Source organism: Antennarius striatus, chromosome 9, assembly GCF_040054535.1.
Source record: "Antennarius striatus isolate MH-2024 chromosome 9, ASM4005453v1, whole genome shotgun sequence".
Taxonomy (NCBI): Eukaryota; Metazoa; Chordata; class Actinopteri; order Lophiiformes; family Antennariidae; genus Antennarius; species Antennarius striatus.
The window spans coordinates 16,640,577-16,656,374 of NC_090784.1; the positions used below are offsets into that span (position 1 = coordinate 16,640,577).

General features: G+C 44.2%; 1 protein-coding gene across 1 annotated transcript in view; it reads left to right on the forward strand.

Moving 5' to 3' along the window:
* The window catches only part of LOC137601472 (glutamate receptor ionotropic, NMDA 2D), a 29,789-nt gene extending 14,700 nt beyond the window's left edge, over positions 1–15,089 (forward strand). The window contains exons 8-16 of the mRNA XM_068323664.1: positions 1,237–1,390; positions 1,873–1,998; positions 2,803–3,032; positions 3,374–3,534; positions 5,546–5,615; positions 5,733–5,850; positions 9,734–9,969; positions 11,883–12,450; positions 12,559–15,089. Of these exons, the coding sequence (XP_068179765.1) occupies positions 1,237–1,390; positions 1,873–1,998; positions 2,803–3,032; positions 3,374–3,534; positions 5,546–5,615; positions 5,733–5,850; positions 9,734–9,969; positions 11,883–12,450; positions 12,559–15,089 (4,194 nt within the window). The remainder of the gene's footprint in view (positions 1–1,236; positions 1,391–1,872; positions 1,999–2,802; positions 3,033–3,373; positions 3,535–5,545; positions 5,616–5,732; positions 5,851–9,733; positions 9,970–11,882; positions 12,451–12,558) is intronic.
* Positions 15,090–15,798: the final 709 nt, after the last annotated feature.

Sequence of the window (15,798 nt, forward strand, 5' to 3'; positions counted from 1 at the left end):
TTATATTTATGCCTGTGCATACTGTGTGTCAACATGTGCCATAATAGCTCTCATCAGCCCATATTCATGTGTCCTAGGTGACCAGTTGAATGCTATACGCCACATCAATGGTCACTTACCTATAGCCAACAGGCAGGCAATTGTCATTAGTTACAGATACATGGACATACGTGGACACACACACACACTAACACGCACACACACGCGCGCACACACACACACACACACGCACAAATAAATATGTAGCGAAATACATTGTAATTGAGGTTAAAAAAAATGTGGTTATGCAAATGATGTGTGTGACTGTAGTGGCTAACATATGTGGCGATGAGTCTCCTGTAAACACTTCACTATAGTATATTTATTTGCAGGGACAGATTCCAAGGGACACACAAAACACACTGAAGCACATACACACACATTGACAGACACCCCGTAGCTGGTTGTGTCCTTGATGTTTTCTTGGCAATACTCACTGATGTTCATGATCCCCCGTCAAGACAGACAAGATATGCTAAAAACAAACAAACACTCACACATACACACACACATAAAGGCATGTTGAAATGCTCACACCCAAACTGAGACTGATGTTGAGGCTGCTGTTTCGCTGAAGCACCCCGCTGTTTCTATCTTTGTCCCAGAGGGAACTTGCCAAATGGCACTCGTCACAGGTTCCAAAACAGTTCCACTGTGCTGTCCTGCTCTATCATTTATAACCTGAGCCTGGGCTATAGCTGTCTGTCAGCTCTATTTTCACATCCAAAGGCCAAGTAGATTTTGTTTTCTAAACTAATGTCTGCTGTTTGATCAGATGTTCCAAAGCATGCCATTCTTTGATCAGGTAATCCAGAGATTTGGCAGAGTCGAGGGGAGGGCGACTTGCTTTCGCTTCGCTTCATTTTTCTGCTGATCTGCTCTGAAGAGTGGAAGTGCCATGTCTAATGTAGATTAACATTTCACTTGTACAATCAGCAGACACAGCGGTTTTCAGGTTTTTCAAGGTGGTGGCGGAGGGGGGGGGTCCTTAGTTCATTTTGTATGCTAAGGAGATGCATGCATATTTTGTGTTCAATATTTGTACCAGATGTAGTCACATTAAAAAAGTGTAAAGGTAGGGAAAGGTCAGTATCCCACCTGAAAACAGACCTTTAAAATATTGTCCTGTCTATGCACAGCTGCTGCAGGAATTCTGCATGACATTACTGTCTTAGCAGCGATTCTTATCCCCTTTAGGTGGTGTACAAGCGAGCTGACATGGCCATTGGCTCACTGACGATAAATGAAGAGAGATCAGAGGTCGTGGATTTCTCCGTCCCTTTTGTGGAGACGGGAATCAGTGTCATGGTCTCCCGTAGCAACGGAACAGTGTCTCCATCCGCCTTCTTAGGTAAGAGGTTGTGTTTTGTGCGGCAGTTAGCTGACATACAAAAGGTAATCTAATAGCAAAGTGTTGAGTTTGCATTAAAAGCCTCAGTCTTTGGCTGCTGGTCCTTACATCTTGATTAGCCATTACTTTTCCTTAGATGCTCGTGTCTTCCCAACTTATAGTTTTACCCTGTCAGCAGACTCAACACTCCAGCGGGAGAACGGTATTATTGGTCTATCAAAGCGCTGACATGATTGTAAAAAAAAAAAAAGAGAGTGTTTATGGACGAATATACACTGGTAGTTTCTGTTTTCCCTGTGTATGAGTCACACCTCTGTCTATATGTGTATATATTTTATACTGCACCAGTTTTTAACCTCCTTGCTCGTTTAATGATAATAATTACACCACCAAGAATAATGATTTAATCATGCAGTGCAAAACTGTTTAATAAGCTTCTTTGTCATTAATTTAGTAAAATAATCTTTTGTTTCCCCTCTCAGAGCCCTATAGTCCAGCTGTGTGGGTGATGATGTTCGTCATGTGCCTGACCGTGGTGGCTGTGACCGTCTTCATTTTTGAGTTCTTCAGCCCTGTGGGCTACAACCGTAGTCTCCAGACAGGCAAAAGTGAGTTATGGGTCTGAGCTTGTCTGTCTTTTCCAGTGTGATAGATGGATCGGTCCATTGCTGTTGCAGTGAGGATCAAATGGGCCAACGCTGAACACACTCCTGGAATGTGGTTAGAAAAATCAAAGTGGAACATTTTGCTATGATACATTTTTGTTTATATTCCCCAACAGCCTGAATGCACTGCAAGATATTTTGAATCTATTGCCATGAATATGATATTATACCTCTAGTATTTTGAACTGCATCCAAGCATCCTTGATATTGAAGCAGCCATTTATAATTAAACACCACAGTTCATAAGCCTCTGATAATCTATGCCTCGGTCCAATACTGACCCGCCTCTTTTACAGTATGACTGCTGTGCACTGCATAATTTTACTTCTGTCATCCTCCAATATATAACTCTCATTCACTCTGATATCTCTCCTTCTTTACTCCTTTACTCCTGTCACATTCAGACAGGGGTGTTTGAGCCCTTTGAATTATTTAGAAAATCATATAGCGGCTGATTTGATAGCTGCCATCCTCGAAACATATAGTCACCGTTTTATGAACTTCAATGTCACAACGCCTGATAGGTATTTCCATACACAGTAAACCCATTTCCCCCCCATCATTCAGGGAACTTTAATTTGAATAGGCTGCTTCATGTGCATTCAGAAGCTGCTGAATACACCATTGTGAGATTTACTGACTGGATTGATGTCTACAAGAATGCCCAATATAGCAACCACTCATTACTTTAGAAATTATTTTTCTCTCTCTCCGTCTCTCTTTTTTCTTCTCACTCATTTCGGCCAGAAGCTGGAGGGTCTACATTCACCATAGGGAAATCTGTATGGCTTTTGTGGGCCATCGTCTTCAACAACTCTGTGCCAGTGGAGAACCCGAGAGGAACCACCAGCAAGATCATGGTGCTGATCTGGGCCTTCTTTGCTGTCATCTTTCTGGCATCCTACACCGCTAACTTGGCTGCCTTTATGATCCAGGAAGAATACATTGACACAGTGTCAGGCCTTTCAGACCAGAAGGTAGCTCATTTCTTGAATTCTGATTAAAAAAGTGAAAGCAGAAGAGGAATTAAAGTCTTAGAACGAGCCAAATCCCATGCATTTGTATGATATATTGATTAAAGCACAGGAATTTAGAAATGAATTAAAGCTCATTTAAGATGAGTGGCTTACCAAAGTTGAATACTGAGAAGATAGTTGCTATATTTTTAATGTTATTTTAAGCCCACAAGTACTTCTTTTCTGAGATTTCTTTGTGCACAGAGTGTTAATTGGAAAGTGGACAGAAATAGGTCAGACAGATTGGTGAGCAGCCCGATGTGTCTCATGCCCTTTCTGTCCCTGTCCCTGTGCTCTGATAGTTTCAGCATCCCGAGGAGCAGTACCCACCTCTGAAGTTTGGAACAGTGCCCAATGGGAGCACAGAAAAAAACATCCGCTCCAACTACCCAGATATGCACCAGTATATGGGGAAGTACAACCAGCGAGGAGTGGAGGAAGCCATTGTCAACCTCAAGACCGGGTTTGTCTGCTGCAACATGAGTTTGCTTACTTTTACATGTATCCTATTGGGTCTGTCATTTTCCACCTCTTGCTTTTTATGTTTTTTACCGTTACAGATTTGTTTTGGAAAGACAGCTAGAAAATGTTGAGACTTTCCTCAGAAAAATATACATTTGTATTACTTGCATGAGTTATAAAATCTTTTTAGCTCTACAAGATTACAAATCAGAAAAAGAAATCAAGATGCTTTGGTAACAAACAGTTTGGTACACAGTTCACATGAGTTTGGTCTGTTGTCAACGTGATCATGAACATAAAATCTGTTGCCAACTTCAAGACAAATGATGATTCCTTATTTTTTTCAAGTAGCAGTCTCTTTAGGTAATATTGAGGTGATGTGATTGATATTGATTGTTAAGAAAATCCTCAGATAAACATCTCTTCTTCTATAATCAGAAAGCTGAAAAGATAGCATTAACACTAACTACTCGGTTACATCTATATATATGTTATATGCCATTCAGATGCAATGTTGATTAAATATTACGTCACTAAGTGAATTTTAGTAGAATTTAAACAGTAGTGGTTTAAAGGCTTAGTTTCAAAATCTGTTTGAAACATCAGTCAACAATAAAATCTCATCAAATCATCCATTCTACAAAATCTACTTCCTGTACAGTGCGCCCTCGTTCCTTGCGGTTAATGCGTTCCAGGAACCACACGCGATTAATGAATTCCGCAGTAGAATGACAAACTATTTATCTTAATATTTACGGTAATTTAAACGTCTATGAACCCTCCCCATACTGATATTAAACCACCTTCTCTCTGTAATACCTTTTCCCACTCTGATAGACTGTTTAAAGCACTTTTGTGTCTCACGTTAGTACGAGACTCACGGAACTGAATGCACTTCCGCATGCTGTCATCCAACAGAATGTACGTACCGTATCTCGTAACTGTCTACCAAAAATCCGTGATGAGGTGAAGTCGTAAGCGTTGATGCGAAAAGGCGTGAGGGCGAACTGTATTTCAAATCAAGTAACGTCATTGAACATCCTTTTACATTTTAATGTCCCATTGCTGTGTTTTTTGAAGTCGTGCTTCTTGCTTTGCCCTCTTACACGAGCAGTTCATCATCCATGGTGACATTGTTTTAAACTCCATCTTTTGACACAGCTTCCTGCTTCTCTTGCATAGATTCTCTCATCTTTACTCACTCTCTCTTCGATGCTATCCTCACCCACACACACAGTGTAAGAAGAATTTCCCTCTTCACTCTGTAGTAGAATCTCCATCACCCGTCATGTGTTGGTTAATCCCTGGTTAACTTTATACTAAGCCTCTGTCATCATTTCTCCATTCCCATTCCTTTGACACCACAATTACAGCTATGTGTTAAAATGCACAACTTTTGCTTTCATCATCCTGTCTTTTTTCCCCCTTGGTGCTTGTCTTTCCCTTCTTGTCTCCTCATCTGTTCTCTTATCTGAGCATTTCTCCATTTTTTTCACACTCTTTTCAGGCCACTCTTTTCGCCTTCCCAGTGTACTTTCCCAGTGTGTCTGTATTTAAACTTTATAATCCTCATCTCTCTCTGGCTCTATCCATGTCTTTTCCCCTGAAGTGTGTAAATCTGCGCCCCCTCCCTGCTTCTCTGTCTCTTCCTGTCACTGCGTTCTTTGCGCCATATAAATCCTTTTCCTCTCCTCCTCATCTTCCACCACCTTCCTGCTCCCTCTTACTCACGCATCTTTCCCTGATCTCAGTTTCATTTTATTCTCCTTGTGTTTTCACTCTTTCTGGCAAGTCTGCTTTACTATTCCACCAGCTTCCTCCTCCCTTGTTATGATTTAACTTTTCATGCCCTTGCTATCATTTTGTGTGCCTGTCTGCCTCTTCCCGGGCACATTACAAAGATCCACCTTTATACTTCCTTCTTTCTCCTGCCTCAGCCAGTTCTTCCATCCCTACTGTCCCTACATCCCCTCTGTCCATGGTAAATGAATTCTCCCTTGATCTCTTTACAGGAAACTGGATGCTTTTATTTATGATGCTGCGGTATTGAACTATATGGCAAGGAAGGACGAAGGTTGTAAGGTGAGGATCAAAACACAGGAACTTGTACTCACAAGCTCAACACACTTGTTTGCCTTTAGGTCTGTTTTTTATTTTTTTATTTTTTTTTTAACATCTGCACGTTGTCCTTTTTCCAAGGTGATGACCATAGGCTCGGGGAAGGTTTTTGCCACCACAGGCTACGGTATTGCCCTGCACAAAAACTCACGCTGGAAACGTCCTCTTGACCTGGCCCTGTTGCAGTTGGTGGGAGATGGTAAGAGCTGTGAGGAGGGGTGGGTAGAGAACAAAGTAATTAGGATAATGGAGGGGCAAAGGGAAGGTTAAGAGACAGAAAAACAAACAACAGACAACTAGATGGGTGGGGGGTGAATGGAAATGTGTGGGAGGTAGATGAACGAGAGGATGTTGAGTGGTGCATGGGGGCTTTAAGGTGTGAAGAGGACAATGGTTGTAAGGCATGTTGAGTGTGACAAGGAGAATATTGGTGTCTTTAAGAGGGATAATGGTGATGGCAGAAGGGTTTGCGAGTCTTGCTAAGTGGAAGGGAATGGCGGGAGCCAGAAAAGTATTATTTGTTTCTTAGGAAAATTGAAAAAAAATGTCACAATTATATTGGTGAAGCTGCACACACACCTCCCCTATTCAGTCCTCTCAATCAATCCAAATGCCACTCCTTCCCTCCATCCTGCTTCCTTCCTGATGGTTAAAGAAAAAAGGATTTACTTGTGTGAGTCATAGTTGTAAAAAAAGGATTACCGCAACTGGTGCCGTGACATCTTTACACTCAGTACAGATTAGCTGAGACTGACTCAGAGTTGGAAAGGTAAGAAAAGAAAACTCAAAGAGGAACACCTGAAAATACCCTGAATGCAAGGTGTGGAACGAGTGCACAGAATGCAGAGAAGAAATAAGTTAATTGAGTAATTGATAAATATTGGCACGTTATTTGTATGCTGTCTCCCACACATAGCTGTGTCTTGAATTAATACATGAGTGTATGCTACCTTCTGTAAGAGAAAGACTTACGTATTTGCCAGTACTACAGTTCTACTATTTATCTTGGTCTTTATACACAGTCCACATTGTGCATTTATTGTCTCAATCATATGCTGTTTGTTGAGCTTTTCCTCAATTTTTAAACCAACTTTATTTATGGTGTGCTGGACAAAGACCTTCAACTGCCTTAAATACTCAGTTTATCTGCTTGCATGCTGATAATTCCAATTTGATCCCAAGATCTATTAAGACTAGTGTCTGGAGATTAATAATGGGACTTTGGAAAGGTTGTCTGTGTATAAAAAAGACCAGACTGCTTGGACATGCTATGCTTGTTGTATTTTGTTTTTTACTCAAGGTGTACCTCTTGTCCTTGCTTCTGTCCGTGTAGCAAAAAGCCGTTAACATCGGGTTTGGGTGCTGGACGGATCTAGTTACTGAGTGGTAAATGCTGAGCATGGCAGGAATTATTGGAGTGGATTACTAAGGAAGAGGATTAGATTGTTTGGATGTTGTTGAAGACAAAGTGGGGGGGGGGAGAGACTTGGTATCACACTTTAAGCCAGATAAAAACAAGTCACAATGTAAAACTAATGTTGTAAACATGTGATTTTTGACTACATTTGAAGTTTGTAGGGTACCAGAGATGTTCACCATAGCTTTGTTAAGCCTGTGACTGTTTTCTCCTTGTTGTCACCTTCAGTAATTCATACCACAGATCAGAACATGCTCCATTGCTCTCACTACAATTTGCCTCCAGATAAAGGCAAAATTGCTGAGTAGCAAGATTTCAATTTTCACACCGATCGGATCCACTGCTTTTTTTTTTTTTTTTTTTTTGCATAGTATCGGGATTTTGATTCCAAGAATGTATTATTCAGTGAGTAGATGTAAAAAATGAAGACAGTGAGTTTGCTGCTCTTGGCTTCCAGGGACGTTTTTTCCCTAATCTAGCTATCAGTGCTGAGAGGTTTGTCGTGTGGTGATAAAAGCATGGGATTGTACAGACCGCGGTTTACAATGCAACTACTGTGGTGCTCAGCATCTCTGGGCACGTCTGGCATTATGCCACATTTGGCAAACTGTATAGTGTATAGTCCAAAGCACACAGCACACACAGAGACTTACAAATATAGTCATTTTATTAAATAATGTCTTCACGGCGCATGCCAGCTCTGTGTTTGCAGTGTGCCAGCTCTACCTGACCCGACCTGCCAGGAAGCAACAGAGGTAGACTGTGGATTTTACACACCTGTCAGATTTGGCAGGCCTGAGCTGGCTACGACTCAGAGGTAGAGACAACTGCCATCACAAAGGTCTGAGGGAGGGAAGAAGCAGGAACTGTGAGAAAGAGTGGGATTGAAAACGAGGGAGACAACAAGCCCAAGATGAAGTCAAATAGCAGAAAAAACAGGAGCTCGAAGGTTGAAAAAAAATATTTGAGCAGTGCTTATGAAGTGGAATAAAGACCAGACGACATACTTATCCGACTATTCACTAACACGCTTACTAATTTCACAGCAGGCACCTGTTTTGACACTCAGCTGATTCTGAAGGTCAATGACGCTGATAAATTCTTTTAAAAACGGAGTGAAATTTAGAAGGGGAGGCTGATCCTGCCTGTGGCCATGCAGCAGTAGCACTGTATCCATCCGTTGCTGTAACTGGAGGCCGCGGCTGATTGGCTAATGATGTTCTACAGGAGACACGTTAACCAGACCGTGACTGAGTCTGCGTCATTTAAGCTGTGCAAGCACGGCTAATGATTTCATGTATGAAAATATTAAACTCGGGTTGTCCAAGACTAGTGTGCCAATAGAAGTGTATGCATGCGTTGCAGCTTTTAAACTCTGCTTTCGCCTTTTGACCCAAAAATAGCTCCTAGGCTGTAATATCTACTGTAATAAAGAGCCTTCAGACCTGGTTGTTGCAGAGCTGCCGGTCCTGCCTTTGCTATTGGTGTAACAAAACACTCTCATTCGGAGTTATGTTGGAGAAAACACCTCTTTCATTCCATTGTGAATCATAGGCTGTATCATCTCCCTGACCATCACTATGGTTACACCAGCAACCCTATAGCCAATTTAACAGGGCAGCCTGGATTCATTAGGCCAATGAGATCACAAATTCAAAGGCAGGGTGGTGAATGAAGTGGTTTGTTTGATTCCTGGTAGGTTGTAAATTTTTGAATCCCCCAAAGCTTACCACCTTGATAGAGATTCTGACCATCCCTCCAGCACAATTAAATGATTATGATCTTCTCCTTCTCCTTCTCCCTCTGTCTCTGTCCCTTCCGATCAGTTCTCTCTCCCATCCCATTTTCCCCTCTTCTCTCCTCTCATCCCATTCTACCTGAGAAGCCTTCCTACTGTTTGTCATAATAACACAATCTCGGCTTCTTGTCCTCCATCTCTGCTTCCCTTTTTCCAGCTTCCTCCAACTCCCTTTATCTGTGTCTGTGTCATTTCCACTCACTCATTTGTGGACAAAGAAAGGATGTTGCTCCCTTCCTCTTCTCTCTAAAATATTCTTCCCAACTCTCTCATTAGCGTTCTACCTCACTTCTATGCTTGTTCGACCTATACAACCATCTTGCTGTGACTCCTGGTCTCCCTTTCTCCACCTTTCCTCATTTATACTGGGCCAGACTGTTAGATTGGGTTGTCAGTGCCATTTTACTTCTCAGGGCCACTTCATTGTTTTGGACTCTCTCTGTCTGTCTCCGTCTGCTTCTTCTTTGTTGCTTTGAACATGGGGATGTATTTTGAATTACTGACCTTTGACCTTGACAAGTCACCTTGGATAATGGGCGAACAGCAACCGATACTGTAGTCTTGCATTTTAGTGCTTATAATTGGCCTGTCTGTCTCTCTGTGTCCCTTGTCACTATCTAGTGTCCTTTGTGTCAATCAGTCAGTCAGTCATTTATCCCAGTGTACCCTTCAAATCAACAGTAGCCTTCATACATTAATCCCTCTCATATGCCACATTAACTCTTCTCTCATCGCTTAACCTCTTTATGTCTTTTCTTATCCCGTCTTTCTTTTTGTATCGTGAATTTCAGCCTTCCTCTTCATCTATCTTCTCTCATTTCTAATATTTGCCCTCCTTTCTACATAAACCTTTCTACTTTTTTCCAGATGAGATTGAGATGCTGGAGCGCCTCTGGCTGTCTGGTATTTGCCATAATGACAAAATTGAGGTAATGAGCAGTAAGCTGGATATTGACAACATGGCCGGGGTCTTCTACATGCTACTGGTAGCTATGGGTCTCAGTTTGTTGGTGTTTGCCTGGGAACACTTGGTCTACTGGAAGCTGCGCCATTGCATGGCTACCAGTTCTGGCAAATTGGATTTTCTCCTGGCAATCAGCAGAGTAAGTGCTTTTGTCTCTGTGTGTGGTGTTTCTATACTGGTACCTTAAATGTTCTACTGTGTTTCAGCACCTTCAGTGCCTACACTTTTTCTCTTGGTATCTTTTATTTTCCCACTACACTGAATGCGTGGAAACTGTAATAGGATTACATAATCATAATCAAAATGCAGCGCGTGTAGCATTTACACACACATGTAAGCTTGTATGTGCCTGCCTATGTGGCCTTATCTGTTGCTGAGTGTGAGTAAGAGGTCTGTGGTCACTTCAAATCCATTCAGTTGATTCGGGAGATATAAATTCAATTCTGCTCACACCCTGGATATTCTGTTTCTTTGACAGTGATCTTGCCAGAACCAGCCCAGAACATATGGATGTGATTATTATAGTTTCACAGATAATAATTCAAACTCTGTTTGACTGTGTGGATACACCATATGGATTTACTTATGCAATTTATAAATAAAATAATGTACGACTCTACTGGGAATAGGAATTGATGTTTTAAATTTAAAAAAACCAAAACAATTTCAGATTTCTGAAAACTGAAATAAAATCTTTGTCTATGAATAGAATAGAGCGTAGAGTAGAGTAGAACTTTATTGATCCCTCAAGGAGGTTCCGTCAGGGAAATTTACTTCCCCATTGCAGTACACACAGCACAGTGAGCACACAAAAGCACACAGAAAAAGCTCACAGAAAGAAGAACACCTAGAAAGAATAAAACTAACCCACCAATAATATACAAATGAAAAGGCATTAATAGGCATATATCGGAATAGCATGATATCGGAAATACAAGCAAACCTTGGTTTTTGAACGCTTAAGACATCAAACAAATTGGAATTAGACCAAAAAATTCTCAATTTTTTTGTCTTAGAAGTCGAACAAAATTTGGAAGTCGAACGCGAAACAAACACCTTTTTGGGGCGACCATGGCTCAGTGGTATCGCAGGTTGTCCACTGATTTAAGATCGGCGGTTCGATCCCATTCCCGATGAGTCATTTGTCATTGTGTCCTTGGGCAAGACACTTTACCCTCCTTGCCTCCAGTGGGGCACTCACTGGTGTGTGAATGTGTCTGATTGGTCCGCTGGTGGTCCGAGGGGCCGTAGGCGCAGATTGGCAGCCACGCCTCCGTCAGTCTGCCACAGGGCAGCTGTGGCTACACACGTAGTCTATCATCACCAAGTATGAATGAGGAGTGAATGAATAATAGATCCAATGTAAAGCATCTTTGAGTGTCCAGAAAAGCGCTATATAAATCCAATCCATTATCATTATTATTATTATTATTATTATTATTATTATTATTTCTCGCCACCAAGAGTGAGAAAAGGCGAGAAAAGTCGAGAGAAAATGTGACGCTAATGTGCTTTTTATTTTAGTTTACTGTATTCAATAATTTTTCACTTAATTTGCATTCCATTGCCAATGGTGCGAGTTACAGTACCGTAAACTTCTGTCCAAAAGACGACAGTAACTCGTACCTTTGACTACCTGATTACGTCGATGTTTTTTTTTTTCTTTCACGTGTTTTCTTCTTTCTTTTACATTTCTTTGATATGTTTCATTACTATACAATTTGATATATAAATGACATTTTGAAATAACATATTATGAAAAAAGGTAGTTTTCTAGCATCTTGGAACGGATTTAGACCATTTACATAGTTTGTAATGAGAAAATGTATTTGGAATTCAAACAAATCGGTATTCAAACAGCCTTCTGGAACTAATTGTGGTAGGAAACTGAGGTTTGCCCATATATGAAATTTGTACATAAATTGTATAATATTTTGACCCAATATATTTCTGTACTGTTAGCTATATAATCAAGGAAGACAGTTTGTATATTTTCATATTATTTTACACATAAACCCCTCTTTGTGTCTCATTTTGATATATTTTTCTCAGGGCATGTATAGCTGTTGCAGCTTTGAGGATGAAACAGCACCAGGCGGAGCTAAATCCTTGACCACTCATCTCCACACAGCAATGGTGACGGTCCCATCCCAGCCGCACGTTGTTTCGACGTCTATGACCAACCCCTCCATTGCCATGGTGCAACAACAGCAACCTCCGCAACCACAGCAGCCACAGCCCATTTACAAAACACCTCTACCAGGCACTCCTCCCACTGTGGTGCATTCTGGAACAGCACTGGGTCCCTCTAACACCCCCATTGCTGGTGCACCCCTTCCTTGCTCCACCTTTCTGCCTCGACCAGACCGAAGACTGGCTGTAGTGGATCGATGGAGGCTGCCCAAATCTGCTACAGCCGCTAACCCACTGACTGTAAGAGGGGCCATTACTGACATGGGACCTTTTTCCCAGAAAGTTCAACCAAACTGGGTTTCAACGGCTGGAGGGGGTGGGGGACTTGATGGTTACAAAAGATACTATGGTCCCATTGACCCTGAGGGACTGGGACCCTGCATTGAGCAGCAAGCAGGGACTCAGACCCCCAAGACTATCCCCAGGGGCCACCCCCAGCCCCCTCCAGCCAGTGTGGCCTTCTACTCAGAGAAGGCCATGGACCATGGGGTGGGGAAGAGGGCAGTAGGAGGTGGCAACGGAGGTCAGGGGAAAGGTGGTATTAAATCTCTTGGCACTCCCAGACTACCACCTAAGAGTCAAGCGCCTCTGCCTCCTACACCCCCGTTGCCACACCCTTCTCCCCCTCTCCCCTCATCCTTCTGGAGAAAGCGCAGGCCCAAGAAACCCAAAGAGCCTGGAGGGCCACTTTACGAGAACATTCTGCCTCTGGGGCGGAGAGGTGGAGCACGAGATGGTGTGAGGGAGGGAGGAGGGAGGAGGGCACGCCCTGTCTCTCCTCCGCTCTCTCTGCCTGTGCCGGTGCCCCTCAGCCCCTCTTACACCCTTCCGTCTCCCTCTGCGTCCTTGCACTATACATTCTCCTCGTCTTCGTCAACCACCTCAACTACGTCCACATCCTCGACGGCCTCCTCTTCTCGCTCCACCTCTCCTACCTATTCTTATAGCTCCTCTAGGAGCACACGAGATAGGACTGGGGGAATAGAAGGAGAGGATGATGATGATGAGGAGGAGTTGACCGAGGAGTCAAGTCTACTCCTTGGCAGAGGGAGGGAGAGGGAACGCTCAATCATTCGGCCTCGTTCCTTTAGTCATGGTCGTCTACCACCACCCATACCCCCCAGGAAACCACGCACACCTTGGGGTGACAGAGAGAGGGAACGAGAGAGGGAGAGAGGTGGAAGCCAACTGTCTCAGCTCCAGGAATGGTGGGCAAGCTGGAGTGAAAGAGAGAGGAGTGGAGTCAGTGGAGATGCTGAAAGGCTAAAAAGAGAAAAGAAGAGGAGAAAAGAGAAGGAGAAAGAGAAGAAGAAAAAGAAAAAGAACAAAAAGAGGAAAAAGAGGGAAGAAAGGGAAAGAGAAAGAGAGCGAGAAAGGAAGCGTCGAAAGGTGAAAAAGAAGAAAAAGAAATCACTTAAGACAAAGAAAAGAAAGAAATCAACTGGAGGTAGACATTCTGAGCCAGAGGAGGGAGATGTCGAGCCAGAGAGGGAAGGAGAAGCAGAAGGAGAGAGGGAAGGAGGAATACAAGACTACTCTTCTTATTCTGCACAGTACCGGAGCACATTTGGAGAGAAGGGCCGGGATTCATGGGAAGGGGAGCGGGAGAGAGGTAGGAGAGAAGGGGGAGATGATGGGAATGACAGGGAGCAGGAAGACAGTAGCAGAAGTAGAGAAAGACGTCCTAAATCGTCACGTTCTCATTCCAGACATCATACACCCAGTAAGCGTTATCCTAACCTCAACAAACTCCCTGCATCAGTCAAATTCTGGGTAAATGGAAGAGGAGATGATTCTAATACTCCTCCAACATCTCTCCATCCACTCCTCCCATCCTCCAAGCGCAGAAGAAGTGGAGGGATGGAAAGGGAAAGCAGTGGTAGACTTGGAGAGAGGCGCCCTTTGCTAATGCATTATGAGAAAGAGAAAGCACAGACGAGAGAAGGGCTATCCTTCCATGAGTGGGACTCTGAGGATGATGAAGATGATGAAGAGGAAGAAGAGGAGGAGCGGGAAAGAGTGAGAGAACGAGTGGAGGAGAGGGGACGGAGAGCAGGTCGGGGGGCAGTCTCCGAGTCAGAGAGGGACAGGGCGAGGGCAGAGGACAGTTACTCAGATGAGGGCTCATCAGGAGAATTTGGCCGCTTTGAAAGATACTGGGAAGGAGGTGTTGGGGGAAGCAGCACTGGAATAGGGGGCATAGGTGGAGGAGGTTGGTTCTTTGGCACATATCCGTCCAGAGAGAAAGGTGGCAGTGTTAACAGTCGGGATGATTCCTTACTCGGAACTCGTGCAGAGGGGTGGATAGGTGCTGATTTTTGGGGATCAGGGCCAGGAGTAGGTTGGGGATCAGGGGGAGGAAGTGGAGGGCTTGGTGCACCGTGGCCACCACCCCCTGCAGCCTTCCCACCTCCAAGAAGATACTGGTCCATGGACAAGATCCCTGTGAAGGGAGAGAAAAAGTGGAAGACCGGGGGAGGGAAGAGTAAAGGGCAAGCTAGGGACAGAGGGGAAGAAACAGGACGCACCACTTTGTGTTCCTGTAGCCTTTACCCCCAACCCCATCCTTACCCACATCCCCACAACCGCTCACACACCTCCCGCTCCAAACGTGGTGCCATTGCCCTTTCCCATAGCCAGGAAGAACTTCTACCCCACTGCCACAGCTTCAGTGGGGGTTCTCGTCCCAAGCCCCTACCCCCCAAACCAGATTCCAGTCAGGCCAAATCAGGCAGTCAATCTAACCTCAGCCACAGCACACAGCCCACAGACCATCCACCCCAGCCTTCACCATCTCCACCCCAGCAGCCATCCATGTCTCCCACCTCCCTTCCAATGCCTATCCCACCTCCACCATCATCATCGTCTGTCTCACCACCAGCAGGGGTAGGGATAGCTGGTCAGAGCCAGGCTCAGGCTTCGGCCAGCGCCAAACTCCAGTATCAGAGATTGCGCTCGGTGCCACAGCCACGGAGGTTCTACTCTCCCCACCTGCCACTCAAAGCCAAGAGTCTGTGCTCACGCCGAGGGTCGGCCCACTTCTCCAGTCTGGAGAGCGAGGTATGACAGGGGGAGAGGAGAGAGGGAGACGTGGGAGCGAACAACACTGCTATTGAGAACTGTGGTGCCATGGCAGCTGGAGCCAGAGATGACACCGGAGATATGGCTGCCTTGGTAACCATTGGCGATCAATCAGCCATCACTGCAGATACTAATATGGACAGTAGTTCTACTGCCAGCACTTCTCCATGTGAGAGCAACACGACCACCACCAGCTCCATTGTGCGTGTTCTGGTAAGGGCAACAGTGAGACGCCACACCAGGGTGAGCTACATCCGTTTGAATGGTTCCCATGACAACGTGAGTGAAGGCGAGGCTGCATCAGTGGAGACTGCAGCTCCTGAACTTCTTCTACGCTCAGAACTGAGCTTTGTGATGTCGTCTTCAATTCTCCTCCCCTCCCCAAGTAACAACTGTGGGTAACAGTCTTCAATGTGTGAGTAATGATGTCATATTTATACACACAAACACACACATGCACGAGCACACAGAAACACACAGATATATGCTCCAAACGTCTCCCTCCCTCTGGTTTTGAGAACTCACCTCGGTGGGTTGTGGACTGACCCACCCTCTCCCAAAAGAGACCAGCGATTAGTCAATAGACTGAATCCTTGTCCTCATTGGCTGTTGGCTTTTGAGCTGGATTGGTGAACTGTTTCTTGGTGTTGGAGAGACTGTTGCCTCTTCCTCCCTTTTGTAAATCAGTTGATAT